Here is a 17472-nt window from a genome sequence, read left to right as displayed (position 1 = left end):
TTGAACCATCATTTCATTCCAGGAAGAAATCTCACTTAGGCCTGATGTATAATCCTTTTAGGGGCTTCCTGGGAAGCTCAGCTGGTAGATAATCCGCTTGCAAAGCAGGAGACCCCAGTTCGATTCCTGGGTCAGGAAGTTTCTGCAAAGCAGGAGACCCCAGTTCAATTCCTGGGTCGGGAAGTTTACCTGGAGAAGGAATAGGCTACCTACTCCAGTATTCTTAGGTTTCCCTGGTGGCTCAGCTGGTGAAGAATCTGCCTGCAATGCGGGAGGCCTGTGTTCGATCCCTGGGTTGGGAAGATCCCCTGGAAGAGAGCATAGCAACCCACTCCAGTATTTTTGCCTGGAGAATCCCATGGACAGAGGAGACTGGTGGGATACAGTCCATGGGGTTACAAAGAGTCAGACATGACTGAGTGACTAAGCACATAATCACTTTAATATGTTTCTGAATTAGTATGTTAGTATTTTATTGAGGACTTTAGCTCAATGTTCATAAGGATGATTTTGAGAATTACGTTAGTTCTTATTTAAATGTTTGGTTGTGTTAACCAGTAAAGCCATCAGGTCTGGAGCTTTTACTGTTTGGAAATTTAGTATTTCTGATTCAATCTCCTTATTAGTTATAGGTCTATGCAGATTTTTTATTTCTTGGCGATTTAGTCTTGGCAGGCTTTGTGTTTCTTTCGTTGTTGTTCAGTCCGACTCCTTGTGACCCCATGGACTCCAGCACGCCAGGCTTCTCTGTCCTTCACTATCTCCCAGAGTTTCTTCAAACTCATGTACTGGGGCTTCCCAGGTGGTGCTAGTGGTAAGGAACCCACCTGCCATTGCAGGAGATGTAAGAGACTAGGGTTTGATTCCTAGGTCGGGAAGATCCTCTGGAGGCAAGCGAGTCAATTCACTCCAGTATTCTTGCCTGGAGAATCCCATGGACGGAGGAGCCTGGCGGGCTTCAGCCCATAGGGTTGCACAGAGTTGGACATGACTGAAGTGACTTAGCACAGCAAGCATGTCCAATGAGTCAGTGATGCCCTCCAATCATCTCACTCTTTGTTGCCCTCTTCTCCTCCTGCATCAGGGCCTTTTCCAATGAGTCAGCTCTTTGCTCAGGTGGCCAAAGTTTTGGAGCTTTAGCTTCAGCATGAATCCTTCCAGTGAATATTGAGGGTTAATTTTCTTTAAGTTTGACTGGTGTGATCTCCTTGCAGTCCAAGAGACTCTCAAGAGTCTTCTCCAACGCCACAGTTCAAAAGCATCAATTCCTTGGTGCTCTGCCTTCCTTATGGTTCAACTCTCACAGCCATACATGACTATTGGAAAAACCATATCTTTGACTAGACAAACCTTTGTTGGCAAAGTTACATCTCTGCTTTTTAGTATGCTGTCTAGGTTTGTCATAGCTTTTCTTCCAAGGAGCAAGTGTCTTCTAACTTCATGGCTGCAGTCACTGTCTGCAGTGGTTTTGGAGCCCAAGAAAATAAAATCTGCCCATTTCCATCTTTTCCCCATTTATTTGCCATGAAAATGATGGGACTGAATGCCATGATCTTTGGCTTTTGAAAGCTGAGTTTTAAGCCTACTTTTTCACCTTCATCAAGAGGCTCTTTAGTTCCTCTTCAATTTGTATCATTATAGTAGTATTATCTGCATATCTGTTGATATTTCTCCCAGGAATCTTGATTCCAGCTTGTGCTTTATCCAGCCTGGCATTTTGCATGATATACTCTGGATATAAGTTAAATAAGCAGGATGACAATATACAGCCTTGACATACTCCTTTCCCAATTTGGAACCAGTTCATTGTTCCATGTCTGGTTCTAACTGTCGCTTCTTGACCTGCTTACAGGATTCTCAGGAGGCAGGTAAGGTGGTCTGATGTTCCCATCTCTAAGAATTTCCCACAGGACTGTTTCTAGGAACATACATTTCACCTAGGTTATCTAGTTTGTTTGTACAGTTATGCATACCGCTGTTATGAACCTTTTTATTTCTATGGATGATAATAGTTTCCCCATTTCCATTTCTGATTTTAGTAATTTGAAAATTCTCTTTTTTCTTATTCATTCCAACTAAAAGTCTATCAGTTTCGTTGATCTTTTAAAAATAGGGAACTTTGATGCTGGGGGGGATAGTTAGGGAATTTGGGAAGGTCATGTACAGTGTGCTATATTTAAAATGGATAACCAACAAAGACCTATAGTATAACACTTGAAACTCTGCTCAATGTGCCAGCCTGGATGGGACCGCAGTTTTTGGGAGAATGGATACATGTATATGTATACTTGAGTCCCTTCACTCTTCACTTAAAACTACAACATTGTTAATTGACTATACCCCCAAAACAAAATGTTTTTGGTGTTAAAAAAACAAGAGAGAAAAACAGGCAACTTTGGGCTTCATTTATTTTCCTGTTATCTTCCTATTCTCTATTTTATCCCTGCTCTGGTTTTTATTACTTCCTCCCTTCCACTGACTTTATACTTCGTCTGTACGTTTCCCAGTACCTTAAATTCTAAAGTCAGGTTGTTGATTTGGGATCTTTGTGTTTTAACGTAAGCACATATAGCTGTAAACCTCCTCCTTAGCGCCGCTTCACTGTGTCTCTGAGGTTCCGGTACGTCGTGTGTGGTTCATGTTTACTTAGGCCACATTGCACGGGATGCAGGACCTCAGTCCCCTGACCAGGGACGGAACCCCTGCCCACTACAGTGGAAGCAGGGAGCCCTCACCACTGGACCACCAGGGAATTCCTCCATTTTAAAACCTATTTCTCTCTAGGCATTCCTTACTTTCCCTAGGTTTCTTTGATCCATCAATTGTGTAAGAGCATTTTAATTTCTACAGCCTTTTTCCTCCTTTTTTCTGCTGTTGGTCTCTAACTTCATTACGGTGAGAAAAGATACTTTGTTGATAGACTTAATCCTATGAACAGAGGAGCCTGGTGGGCTACAGTCTGTAAAGAATCGGACATAACTTAGCACATATGCAAGACAGTGTCCTAACATATGGTCTATCCTGAGAATATTCCATGTGCACTTGAGAAAAAGGTGTATGCTGTTGTTGGGTATGGCGTTACGTATGTATTCGTCGCATCGATTTGGGTTGTGTTAAATCTCTTTCTGTCTGCTCTGTCCATTACTGACGGTAGGGCATATATAGTCTCCAACTACTACTACAGGTCATCTATTTCTCCCTTCGATTCTGTCAGTTTTCCCTTCATACATTTTGCTGGTCTGTTATTAGGTGTGTAATTGTTCATCTTGTATCGAAACTCTCTTAACATGCAGTCTTTGTCTCAAACTTTTTTTGATTTAAACTCCATTTTGTCTGACATTAGTATAGCCACCCCTTATTTCTATTATTATCGTGGAATATCTTTTTCTAATCTTTCAATCTTTTTGTGTTTGAATCTCAAGTGTCTTTTGTAGATAGCTTGTTGTTGTCATGTTTTTATTCATTTATCCATTCTGCCAATCTCCATCTTTTGATCGGGCGGCTTAATTTGTTTAAAGTATTACTGGTAAGTAGGGACTGTGGGGTCGTGCAGAGTCGGACACGACTGAAGTGACTTGGCGGCAGCAGCAGGGGCTTAATTCTGTCCTCATGCTACTTGTTTTCTTCCTGTATGTCTCACAGCTTTTTGTTCTTCACTTCCTGCCTGCATCACTAGTGTCTTTTGTATTTGAAAAAAAATTTCTTTGCAATTAAATGCTTAAATTTCTTTTGCAGTCTTATTTTCTTGGCCACACTTAACAGCATATGAGATCTTAGATCACTAACCAGGTATCAAAACTGAGCCCTACACTGGAATCACGAAGTCTTAACCACTGGATGCCAGGGAGGCCTTCATTGCCATCTATCTAGAGCTGTTTTCTTCTGTGGTTATCATGGGCACTACATTTAACACCCTTAAGTTATAACACTCTAACTTGAATTTACATAATTTTCACTAACAGAATCTCTTCTTTATAGCTTTACCCTACCCTCTATCCCTAACCGGTATCTGTTGATGTCACAAAGTAACATCTTTATATAGCGTGAAGTGAAGTGAAGTTGCTCAGTCGTGTCCGACTCTTTGCGACCCTGTGGACTGTTGCCCACCAGGATCCTCTGTCCATGCGATTCTCCAGCCCAGAATACTGGAGTGGGTTGCCATTTACTTCTCCAGGGGATCTTCCCGACCCAGGGATTGAACCCAGGTCTCCCGCATTGCAGGCAGATGTTTTAACCTCTGAGCCACCAGGGAAGCCACAGTGTAGTGCCCTCAAACATAACACAAACCAGTTATACTACTAGCTTTTAGAATAATTGTTTTTAATGTATCATTTTCTTAAACCACATAGAAAATTATTACAAGTTAACAATGCTAGCTTTTGTAGTATTTACTTACCTTTATTGGGAGTCTTTGCTTGTCTAGCATCCTTTAGCTTACCCTGCAGGAATCTCTCAAGCATTTCTTGCAAGGCCCTCAGCTTGTTTATCCAGGAGTGTCTCAATTCCTCCCTCCTTTTTGAACAGTTCTGACAGTACTGTATTCTTGACAGGCTTTTTCTTTCTTTCAGCATTTTAAAAGTAGTATCAACTCACTGCCTTCTGGTCTCTGAGATTTCTGATGCAAAATCTGTGTTATTGGGGCCCTGTAGGACTTGCTTCTCTCCTAATGCCTTCAAGATCTCTGTACCTTTCAGAAATCTGATGGTCTCTGGCAGCTGTTTATCTTACTTGGAACTTAAGTCTCTTGGATGTTTGTGGAGCCTCATTCACTTACTTAGGGACCTTCTCACCCATTATGTCTTCAAATATTCTCACCCTTTTAGCTCTGTCTCTTCCGAGACTCCCACAATGCGTATGTTACTCTTCATGTTTCACAGGTCACTTAGGTTCTATTTAAAAATTTTTCAGTCAGTAATTTCCATTGGCCTATCTTAAAGTTTCCCGACTCCCGTGTGCCCAAATGCAGCCTTAAATCCCTCTAGTGAATTTCTCACTTTAGCTACTGTACTTTTCAATACGACTCCGTAATTTTTTTTCTTGACAGTTTGTTAAGACATCATCTTCTTGACTTTCTCCACATCTTTAGCTCTCTGATGTCCCTTGTGTTGTTACCTATATCCTGGCCACCAATCTTCTCTTTCACATCAAGTATTACTCAGGTCTCTGGCTCAATCATTCAGGTCTCCCTGGTGGCCCAGAGAACGTCACTAAACTCATTGACTCCTCCACTCTGCATCCTCTCAGGAAACCGTCACTGACCGTCACTCACAGATGCTAACCACAACTGTGCAAGGCCACCTCGCTAAAGTAACCTCCAGCAGCTTCCCAAAGGCAAATTGTGCCTCCAGCAGACTGGAAGATCGCCTCAGCAGGACCCATGTCCTGTCCCCTCTTGCCTCCCACACAGGAAAACTGAAGTGCTGGTCACTCAACGGAAGGGCAGAGTCCATCTGCTGTTAAACTGGTGGGATGAGGTGGCTGGTGAGCAAATGTCCTTTACAGAGAAATTAGGTTCCAGTGAAAAGTAACCTGTTCCAGGTATCTCCAAGGACTAGGATTTCTCTGGCTCCAATCACAAATTCCCATTGTGAGGTAGCCTTTGGCAGCAGTGTTTAAAATCCACACCCCCCCCCCCCCCCCGCTTCACTCCCAGGTACATCTGACTGGAGCTGCCAGTGAAGCTCCTAGTACTGGAAATCAACCTGACAAATGCTGAAGACCCGTGGAGCCCATCAGATTTGAACCGGGAAGTCTGGAAAACTAGGCATTAAACAGCTTCAACAGAAGCCCGATTGCCATAAAAAAGCCACACTCTGTTTTGGTGCAGCCCTGCAGGGCCGGGAACTCGGGTAGTGGAGGCACTCAAGAGAAACCTTGAGAGCAGACAGGTGAGCAGCACCCTGGAGGAAGCGTTCTTTCTTGCCTAGATGGTATCATCTGTGTCCACAAGGCTGGACCTGCTATCTTTGGATCTGTACAAGGCCACGCTTGTGCAATACAACCGTCATAAACCCTTGGGAAACCCGTCTCCCCCACACCATGACTTCGGGGTTGTCACCAAATGAACTTGACTACTCATGACTGCTGATCACATCTGCAACTACTTTCCTTTGCTCTGTGAAGAATCTAACACTGCAACCACTTGATGGCTGCTCCCAACTTGGAACCCTTTCCTGGGTGCTGCCCTTACCCCAGACAGGAGATCTCTGTCTCAAGGGAAAATTCCATTACTCCTGCACTTCCAGATTCTGCTACAGGTGGGACTGGGGTTTGGGGTTGTTAATCCTTCCAACTTGACACTATGCCCTTAGAACAGCCAAGTTGCTTGGGGACCCCAGCCTTCCTGAGGCAATGTGAATCCTCATCTGACCAGTCTACCCTTGAGGCAGTTGCTGGTTTTGTGAGCCATGGGATATAGATATCCACTCCCACGTCTCTCCATTCCCACAGTGGCTTAGCACTCCCGGCAGCAGGATACAAATGCAATTCCATTTCTGCAGCTTGTAGACATTCAGCCCTCCAGGGCTCAGCTTCCAGGTCATGTCCTCTCCTCCAGCCTCACCACCACCATGCACTGCATTCAGCTAAGAGGAGCTTCTACTTTTCAGAAATGCTCCCCTACTTACTTCTTTCAGGCAAATTACTCTTTGAAATGCTACCTCTTAAAGACATTCCTCAAAGTCCCAATCATTTCCTCCCTTCTCCAGAGTTCCACTTCTGTGTCAACTGGGCACAGGGGTCCTGGCAGCTGAGTGGTGAAGACTCCACCAGCCAATGCTAGAGACTTGGGTTCAATCCCTGGTCTGGAAAGATGCCACATGGCCATGGAGTAACTAAGACCATGCATCGGAACTACTGAGCCCACCTGCTGCCAGCTCGTGAGCCTGGGCACCTGGAGTCCACCTACCACTAGAGAAAGACCACATGCGGCAATGCAGACCAAGTGTAGCCATTAAGTAAGCCTTAGAGTAGGGACAAAGCTGGAGCAAGTGTGAAATGCAGGCCAGTATAGGTAGGGCACGTGAGGCCGTCACTGGAAGCGCTGATACTGAAGCTACAGTATTCTGGCCACCTGACGTGAAGGGCTGACTCACTGTAGAAGACCCTGATGGTGGGAATGACTGAAGGTAAAAGAGGGCGGCAGAGAATGAGATGGTTGGATGCCATCACCAATTTCAATGGATGTCAATTTGAGCAAACTCAGGAGAGTGAAGCACAGCAAAGCCTGGTGTGCTACAGCCCATAGTGTTGCAGAGCTGGACAGAACATAGCAACTGAACAGCAGAGAATTGGCAATCTGATTTCTGAAGACCTCTTTACTGGGCTAGGGCTAGAATATAGAACCCTGAACTTGAGCTCCCAACCTCCTATGAACAAAGGGCTCAAAAGGACAAATTCTGGAGGCTGTGCACTGGTCAGCCTTAACAACTTCAGCAAGTCTTTAAGAAGTGTCATTTGTGGAATGGCCTATACAGAGTACTGGGAATAGAGATGTGTAAGCATAACTCAATTTAGGAAACATGGAACACAAACCACACGATAGTGAAGGGGCAGAGAGATTCAAGCGCTACGCTGTTCCTGGGACTGAGAGCACTCTGAAGCTTCGGAATGGTCAGGTACAGCTGAAACCTGTGCAACCACTGAAACTGACACCGCAGAACTGGACAAGCCAGCATTTTGGAGCTACTCTTGGAATATTGGCAGATGAATACTAGCAATCAGAGTTCCTTGGATAAGGTTTGCCTGGTACAAAAATTTAAACCTCTAAGAGTTTGGTTTCATTAAAAGTAAAATTGACTTGAAATTTAAGTAGATTCCAGCAGAATCTTGTTTGGGCTTTAACCATGTTATCTAAGCACTACAAGACACAGGAACCAGACTAGTTGAGTGACCATTAGTTGAGTGACTAATACATCTCAGATACCACAAAGATTGAGCTAACTCACAAAATGTAGAAGGCTCATCCACACCAGTACCCTTTTGTTGTTTTTCTCCACTCTTGGGAAGGCCAGCTTTTAAGTTATGTCCAGGTCAAAGGCTTAGTGCATTAAACAGTGGGAAGCAATCCTAACACAGCTGAACGTAGAACATACCGGATTTCAGAGAATACCACTTCTCTTTCAAACCTTTAGGACCCCACATAGCACTTTCTAAGTTCATTACCCTCAGAGAATTGTAGAAACATTCCTTTCTTAACTAAAGAGAAATGCTATACCGTTATTTAACTACATACTTGATCCACCTAAAGTCACTAATCAACTAAGAAATCAGATGAAGGCAGATTTTTTCAGTTTCTAATCAATTTGAGATACAGATTAGGAACACAAGATCTAAGGAAAGCCATTATAATTAGCAACACGTGTTTTCTGAGTAGGGACACAACGGCACAAAGAACATCCAACACAAATTTGAAGCAACAGCTACCAAAAGGGAGTTTTCAATTCTCCAACTTTATAAACAAAAATTCAGGTTAATATTAAAGCAGAGACAAAAATAATTTTAACATTGTTTTAATCAAATAACAGCTGTTTGAAACAGGAAATTTTAAGACAGTTGAATAGAGCAAAGTGAAAGATCACTCTATCAGGATAGCTGCTATGAATAAATTCCTTACTACGTGGATTTGAATCCCATTTTAAGTTTGGCACTAGACTGAACACTGGTCTAAGCCAAAATTTTCTCTTTAGTGTTTTAGAAGCCCTGAACGAAATCCTTCAGATTTAAGGGAGGCAGGGGGGATGAGGAAAAGAGGGAAAAAACCCTTCTAGAACAGAACCTCATTAGCTTGATCATGGGTATCCTGAATCCAACTTGGTACTCCTCCAAATTACAGAAAATGGCAAGACATTTAACACCTAGGTAAGATGTGAATTTACAAAAGCCTCTTCTCTTTGGTGTGACAAAGCACATTCCCTCTACATAGACACATGACTCTCCTTCAATCTCAACAAAATCTATTAAAAAAAAAAAAAAAAAAAGGCAGCTGGAGACCACTTTGTATCTCCCCAGTGAGAATGCCAGTGTTTTTCCTTAAAGTATCAAGCTAACAAGGTTTTATTATACCAGATTATATAATTTCAATGTGAAAAAAACTTACATACATTTGTTAACATCTTGTAATCTATGAGATGGATCACAAAGAGATGAATAATAAGCCAGTGTTCCAAACAAAATTCACTCCATGCATTTGATTTCCACACTCTATTTTCTGTGTAAATTTGTACCTTCAAGACTTCTAAGATGTACCCATAAGCCCTTCTGTCAAGTGAGTTTAGATCAGCAAGTTGGGCAAGCAATTCCCAACGATTTTATTTCCAAATCTAAAGCCCAGGACAGGCTGGGTCAGGCCCTAGTTGCCATCACCAGTCTTCTTGGGTATCTCACTATATTCACTATGAAATAAAAACACACCAAGTCTTACACCAAAATATAGGTTATGACTTAGAAACATGCTTTTAGCTTTTTTTTTAAAATAACACATTTTTTGGGGGTTGTGGCAGGGAGTTTGAGACACAGTTAATAATTATTTTGGCAAGATAGCAACAAAAACGGAAAAAGCTTAAGTTATGTATCCAAATGCAAAAATAAAAAGAACCATAGTATCCAGGGAAAAATTCACACTGAACAAAAGATACAGTATGTCTAAATATTCTGAAACTGTAATTTGAATCAAGAGTAAATGCTGAGAAGTTACGCTCAGTTTTTGCTTGAGATTAATTGCATCTTTTCCTATTTCCCTCAAATAAAACCATAGCTTATTAGTATTTAATCACTCCCCCATATTTCCATTTTCTTTCAGTATAAAGCAACAGCTACATACACATAATAAAATGCTTTTATGTTAATGTAATAATTCCCCTGGCTCATCCAACGTGCAATGCATACGACTTCGAGACTACAAATTGGGGCAAATATAGACTTTTAAAAAAACAAACACAATTCAAGTTTCAAAACCTGCTCTTAAATTTATAGACACTCAGGTCGTTTTAGCTTCTCAGTAAGATAAAGGTGTTGCACTGTCATTTGATTATCTGTCCACCTTGGCACGGGAAGGATATACATTATCAGATGCCAATTTCAGGGACTAGAGATAAGACTTAGAAAGCACTATGTATTTCCTAATGACTGAGTAAGGTATTTATAAGCTTATGTTCACATTCCGCTAAAGGACCTCTTTAAGTCTCGGCACCTAATATCGAACAGGCTCCAACAATCCTATCAGGTTAAATGATGGTGCAGCATTTTTAAAGGAGCCAATTATTTTAGCTTACTTAAGCCATTCAGAGTCAAAAATCTGAAGAATGACCAAAATCAAATCTTTATTTTTTAGAACTGTATAAATGTGATCCAAATGTGTCCACCACTAATTTTTCAAGAAGAAACATGCTATAAATAAGCAAACTACACCTGTTCACTGATATGTGTATGGACTCCCTAGATGTCTTGCTGGGTTTAAATACAGACCACTCACAGCAACACATTTTTAGTAGAAAAGTGTAGCATGATGTTAAGCCATTTTAGCTTTTGCACATTCATGTTGCACTTCTGGCCAATGATGCAAAAAGATTCTCAGCATTACACTGTTAAGCTAGGCTGCACCCACCCCTTTAAATGGCATCAATATCAATGTCATCATCTTTGTTGTCAGACTTTACAGCTTCAACTTTCGGTACACTGGCAGTCTTTGAATACACCACCTGGTAAAACAGAAGATTTTTCATTGTAAACTTTTATCCCAGCAAAACTGCTCGTAAAAACAATAGTGGTCAACAAAGCAGAAAAACTACCTAGAAAGAGCCATTTGTTCATGAAAAATTTTGAATTTATGTAAAAACTAAGTTAACACTCTACATTTACAGATCCCTATATACTGAGGTGAAACAAACCCTCCCTTTGAGAACCCACACAGTATTTATTTGAAATCACGATGTCTGGGGAGAGGAGAGATTTCTAGCATCTTTTCTATTAATGTGATTCCCTTCCTAATTACATTTAATTTGCAATTATCCAATATTGGCACTTTGTAATTCTCACTTACCACTAACACGGTATTTAACAATTTCCCCAGTGTTTACCTCAATATTCTCATCTTCATCATCATCTTCACCACCAGAAGATTCTTCCTCTGCTTCCTTCAACCATTTTATAAAAGGTTCCGCTTTAACACGAATCTCTTTGGCAAGTTCCTTTGAGACATATTTCTTAGAGATCTAAAAAACGTTTAGTAAAACTTTTAGTTCAAACAACTTAACAGTAACTTGAGTTATACATAATTGTCTATACCCATCCTTTGAGGAGACTGGAACACATATTAATCTCAAACTCTCAACAGATTAAACATATTCAGCAAAGAGCAAAAGATTTTCTTTGGTCATTACTAGAAGCTACCATGGTGGGGATCACCCTACAGGTTATACCAGTCAAGCAAGTAGAGACTAGGTGTTAGGAAACTTTTTCCAAAAAAGCCCCAATCCTAATCTTTAAGAGCTTATCAATATATTCCCCACCTTTTCCGACCAGCTAATGATGACCTCTTCCTCCAAAAGGTCTGCATCATACATCTCCTTCAAGATATGTGGAATCTTGGAAATGAGCTGAGATTGATGCATTGCTACCACACACTCCAAACCATGAAGAAGGTACCGCTGAGCTTTTTTGTTGTTGTGACAAAACTGCAAATAGATATTCTTGGTGTTAATAAGCTTTCTTAGATGTGACAGCCCTATAACAGTAAGAAGTCAATGCTTAAAGATTTCTAATTTACTTCACATATACGGGACCACATGTAGCATTTTCCAGATACTCTCATGCTTGTTAAGGTAGGTCAGTTATTTCCATTTTTTCAGGATGACAGAACAAACAGGAGGTTGAAATGGTGTTTCCAAAGTCACACATCTGCAAATCTCACAATGAACACAGAACAATTCGCTTACTCGTAAGAAATGGCGCCTGTATTTCTTAATTTGTTCTCTAATCTTCTCATTAAAAAGAACTTCAGTCAAAACAAGAGGGCCCATGGCTTTTACATCCAGTCTTTCTGCTTCAGCTACAATCTCTTTGTCAGATGAGTCAATGATACCTTCTTCTTTCTTTTTCTGCAAATAAAAGGAAGCAAGTTTAAAAAAAACCAAAAGAAGCAATTCAGCGAGATGGACGCACGTTTTGCACTGTCCCTGGGGCTCCCCTGGTAGCTCTGACACTAAAGAATCTGCCTGCAATGCAGGAGGACATGGGTTTGATCCCTGGGTTGGGAAGATCCCCTAGAGAAGCAAACGGTTACCCACTCAGGACTGGACAATTCCACAGAGTCTGGAAGGCTGCAGTCCATGGGGTCGCAAAAGAGCTGCACACGACTGAGTGACTAAGCACAGCACCATAGTCACTACTCTGATGAACCTTTCCCTTACTTAAGATTCTAGAACTTCTAAATACACACTTGCCAAAAACTGCCTGGAACCACCCTCAAAAAATTTTTGAACAAATAGCTTAAGGTAATAAATAAATATCTAGTAAAAGCTCAAGACTGGGTAGAAGCTGACTTACTGATCAACACAATGTTTTTACCTTCACAAAATCAAACAGGATATTGACTCGCTCTTCAATAGTCCTTTCCAAATCATCGCTGAGGGTTAAAACCTTTGCATGGTCACTGATCTCATCCATTCTACGCCTTTGAGCTTCCTCTGTTGTATCCTCCCCCCAGTCGTCATCCTCTTCTTCTTCCTGTTTTTAATAACAAAAATGCTTGGCCAAAGAGACCTTAAAGGTGTAAAAAAAAAAAAAAAAAAAAAAAATCCAGATTTCTAGTGAAATTATCATTTTCTCACTAAATTTCTATTTACTTCTAATCAACCAATAAGCACCTGGAACCCAATGTACTGGTACGCTGTTCACAGAAAAGCAGTTTGTTTCTGCACACCTCAACCAAAGGTCACATTTTACACAATTTTAGTGCCCATCACCCCCCTCAAACCTTGCACTCACCACAGCATGTGGAGGAGGACTGATTTCATTTGGTGGTGGTGGTGGTGGTGTCTCACTGGTGGAAACGGAGCCATTTTCCTTGTCTTTGCCCTTTCTATTTTTCTTTTCCTTTTCTTTTTTTCCTGTGCTACTGTCACTATTCTCTACACGGATAAAAAGGAAAGTTGACATTACACCTTATTGCCCACCATTAACATTTAAAACCCTGCCCTCAGAAAGCCACAGAAAATGCTACCTATAATTCTAAAAGGGTTCATAAATCAAATTCATCCACTATGTTTCATAGGTAGGCAACTGAGTCTAAGAAAGAAAAGCCAGTAAATATCAGAGGTATTAGCTGTTTTAGTAAAATTAAGAGTTCGATGCCATGTAGCAACTCAACAATGAAAAAAAGACCACACAAGTACTTAAAAGTTCAAAGTTGGCACTCATGACCCTCTCTTTCCACTCCTCATAAACTGATAAACAAGGGTATTCTCAACTATGCTTCAGCCAAAAACTAGAACTGTGTTCAAGTCTATGTAACGGCTAGTCTCACAGAAAAGAGAACACCGGAATAGGTTAGACTTTCTTGCTATAGCAAGCTCAAATTGTGTCAGACAATTTTGATTTATCTGCCACAGAGTGTTGCTTGCATGCTCTAAAGCCACTCTGGCCTACTGAGCCAAGGCCCTCATGTACAAATGAGTATTCCAGAAGCAATCCATGGGGTTGCAAAGAGTCCGACTCAACTTAGCAACTGAACAATCCAGAAGTAGATCTTTACTATGACCCCATCACAATTTGTCCAATATTTCATACATCCTAAAACATCTTAAAAATTGAGGATATGGTTGAGTTTAATGGTAGCCTGTACTTGACCTTTAATAGTACATACAACAGCAGGTTTATCAAACAGCTGACTTTTGAATGTAAGCTGAAACCACACAGATCCATTTACATGGAGTTCCCCCCCCCCAATAATTACATACTACAGTACTACACTATTCACTGTTGGTTGGTTGATCCTTGTATACACAGGGCTGACCTTATTATAAGCAAACTTTCACCTGCACAGGTGTTCAAGGGTTAACCTTATTCTGTATAGCGGTAAAGACACTTCCACTGTTTTCAACAATCAGTTGCTTTATGTCAAGGTTTTAGAAGTTCATCACAAGCACTTACCAGGTGGGTTTTTGAGAATGAATGTGCAGAGTTTATGATGTGTGTCAAGCATGCCTCGATAGCCACAGGCTTTACAAGAATTACCTATTGTTTGCTTCTTTGGATTGACATGCTGTCAAAAAAGGAAAAATATGTCACCCATTAATACATGATGAAAATTCAAAAACAAAGTGTGAAACTAACCATCAAAAGCCACCTAAACACCAGTTTAACATCAAAAGAATTTTTTTAAACATAAGGTCAGTATGGAAACATCTATAAAATTTGAGGTTTTGCAATTTATGTAAGTCTACTCTGCCTTCTTGGAAACATGATTTGGTGACATCACAGAAATAAATACACTTTTTCTCCTACCTTCAAGAACCTCAAAGGCACTCACCAGATCTGTTTCAGGATTCTCACATTCAGGACAGAGAACAAATTTTTTAATGAATCCATCCAACATGTCTTGCAGCTTATTCGCCTCATGAGATCCATTGACAATGTAACGGTCATTCTTAACATCAAACTGGGTCTGTGCTCCCAGCTCACAACCAAAATATTTGGTGGGATCTATTTGGGGGGAAAAAATTTTAATTTATTACAATTAACTCATCTCTGGATGAGTGCTAAGTCACTCAAGTCACGCCCGACTTTTTTTGACCCCATGGACTGTACCCTACAAGGGTCTTCTGTCCATGGGATTTCCTGGGCAAGAATACTACAGTGGGTTGCCATTTCCTACTCTAGGATTCTTTAGCTCCTCACTCTCATTTATAGAATTATTACTCTTTTTTCTATTATTTTTTTAACTTATTTTACTTTACAATACTGTATTGGTTTTGCGATACATCAACATGAATCTATCAGTTTTTAAATGGACAAGATTAAGAAAGTGTTGCCCTGGTAACTTTATATACTAACTAACGCTATCAATCAGTTTTAAATCCAAGTTTCCATTTAACTCAAAAGCTAACTCAATTCAGGCAAGATTTGCAGACCAGAGAGCATCACAATTATGTCAATAAAATGCCTTCTCAGATTCCTTTCAAGAAGCATTACTTACACGTTGGAGGCCGATTAAGCGCTTTCGCTACGTCAACCATGTTGACTATAACTGTCTTGATTCCATTTCCTTTGCCCTCAACCTAAAGGAAGTAAAAAGTTTAATTTTGCATTGTCCACACTGGGAGAAGTAACCTTTAATAATCCATGAAAAAGGCTTAGCACTTGTTACTAAAATGAAGATTTAGTATTACCTTGGCAATCAGACGGGGCATCTTGTAGCGATAGAACTGGTCTGACACGCTGCGGTTGACGTTGACAGACATTTTGGCTTATTAGTGACTTTATCAATAAGATGAAGAGATCTTTGATTGCAATTTTTTGGTATCCTCTGTCTGGAGAAGAAGGGATGACATAAACGACTGCAAGAGTTCTCGGTCTCTGACATGAAAAATTTTTCGCCGCTGAGGCTGTAAGCTTCTTGCTTGTATGCTATGTTTCCCCAATACAGGTGCCAGTGGCTGCGCAACAGCTCTGGAAGAGAAAACAAACCAACCCCCACGTTTAACAACTCCTGCAACGAAATCCCTCCCTGTCCGTTCTGTATAATTACGCCTACTTCCCCTACGTTAAAAACATGAGTTTATGTACAAAGAACAGCTACTAGTCTCACGTAACACGGGACACGTGTAGCAACAAAAAGCCTTCATTTTGACGAAGATGTGACTTTTTTTTGGGTCGATGCCTGACTGAAACAGGACAAATTACGCTGCATCAGCTTTTCATCAGACCAGTCATCATGTCAACGGCTTGCTTCCGTGGGTTGGCCGTATTTTAACCGAAGGACCAACCCAGACCTACCTCCACCCCCACCAACCCAGACTGTGGTACCCACAAACTTCTCAGACACATCAACATCACTTCAAGACGGCAGGCTGTGGAGTTGATCTTCGAGGTCGAAGCCTTTGGCTGCAAGCGCTTACTTCAGAACCACACTTCCGTTAACTACGCCCGCGGAGCACGATCTTGCCCGACTGGCGCGCGCGGAGTGTGGACCCCTTCCCCTTCTCTATGCAAACACCCGGCCACCTTCGCGCCGGCCCCCAGCTGTCAGGGCTGACCCGGCGGCACCCGCAAGGCGGGCGCGGCGCCGGCGGCGACATCGCCAGCTCCCACGGCAGCTCCGCCATGTGCGCCGCCCGGGGCGCCCTCCGCGGACGCAGGGCCGCCGCTCCGCCGGGGGAAGCGAAACCGGCCGAGGGGCGCCGGCCCCGCCCCGCCCCGCCGCGGCGATGACTCATAAATGCAGCAATTAGGCCTGAGTCAGCCCCGGGCGGCGGCGGGGCCGCGCGGCGCGCTCCCGGGAGGCCGCGGTGGGGGCGGAGGAGAGGCGGGTGCGGCGAGGAGGGGACGCGGAGGCCGGCCCCGCCGCCCGCCCGAACTGCGCCACACACTCACACACACGCGCGCGCGCGCTCACAAACACACACTCACGCGCGCGCGCGGGTCACGCGGCGCGCCGCCATCTTGTGCGGCCGCCATCTCCCCACCGGCCCGAGCCCGCCCGCTCGCCGACTCACCGTTTTCGTCAAATAAAGACATAAACCCAACGCTGCTCGCCCGGGACTGGGATGAAGTGAGGCGCGCGAACCCGAGTCCGAGGAGCGGCGGCGGAGGCGGCGGAGGCAGCGCAGCGAGCAGCGGCCGGGCCAGGCGCCGCCGAGCAGCGGGGAGGGGCTGTCCCAGCGACGTCCGGGGTCCACACCCTTCAGCGCCCGGGGCCTGGCGACCTGGCGCGGAGAGACGGCGCAGTGAGCTGCGGGCGTCGGGGCGCCTTCCCCGCCAGCCAGCGGCCCGCGGGGGTCGAGGGGGCGGGGAGGCGGGGGAGGGGGCGCGGGGCTACCGCCCCTCCACCGGACTCACCTCTGGAATGTTCTCGCTCTGACTGAACAACGCCGCCGCCGCGCTCAAGCTACCCTCGGCCCCAGCGCCCGCCCCCCGCGCCAAGCCGCACAGCGCATTGGCTGGCGGTTCGCCCGAGCTCGCTCGTCATTGGCCTGCATGCCGCGTCTGTCGCGTTTTTCCCCGCCCTTTCTGCTTCCTGAGGCTCCACTCGCCGCCTCCGCCCGCCCCCAGCCCCGCGTTCCGGCTTCCTTCTCTCGCTCTCCCTTCCCCCGCTTTTCCCAGAGGCCTTCGCGGTCTCGCGAGAGTGGGCGGGCCTCGGCGGCAGAGGTCTGCCGCTACACTGCGCTTTGTCGGTTTGGGCGCCGGGGAAGATGGCGGTTGGTCCTCCCCCTCCCCCGCTGGCTGCGTCGCGGCTCCCGAGGCCGCGTTCCCTCA

General features: G+C 43.6%; 1 protein-coding gene across 1 annotated transcript; it reads right to left on the bottom strand.

Annotated features, from left to right (window-relative positions):
* Positions 8432 to 17244, bottom strand: EIF5 (eukaryotic translation initiation factor 5). The gene is made up of 12 exons (XM_018066205.1): positions 17056 to 17244; positions 16713 to 16922; positions 15387 to 15666; positions 15194 to 15275; positions 14528 to 14700; positions 14149 to 14260; positions 12985 to 13127; positions 12565 to 12723; positions 11934 to 12095; positions 11508 to 11672; positions 11076 to 11210; positions 8432 to 10697 (listed from the first exon to the last, which is right to left on the bottom strand). The coding sequence occupies exons 3-12, from the start codon at positions 15456 to 15458 to the stop codon at positions 10608 to 10610; spliced, it is 1293 nt and encodes a 430-aa protein (XP_017921694.1). The 5' UTR covers positions 15459 to 15666; positions 16713 to 16922; positions 17056 to 17244; the 3' UTR covers positions 8432 to 10607.

The sequence above is a fragment of the Capra hircus genome, chromosome 21 (genome assembly GCF_001704415.2).
Source record: "Capra hircus breed San Clemente chromosome 21, ASM170441v1, whole genome shotgun sequence".
In the NCBI taxonomy this organism is placed as follows: Eukaryota; Metazoa; Chordata; class Mammalia; order Artiodactyla; family Bovidae; genus Capra; species Capra hircus.
Note: the sequence above shows the minus strand (reverse complement) of the source record. Positions and strands in the feature narration are given on the sequence as shown.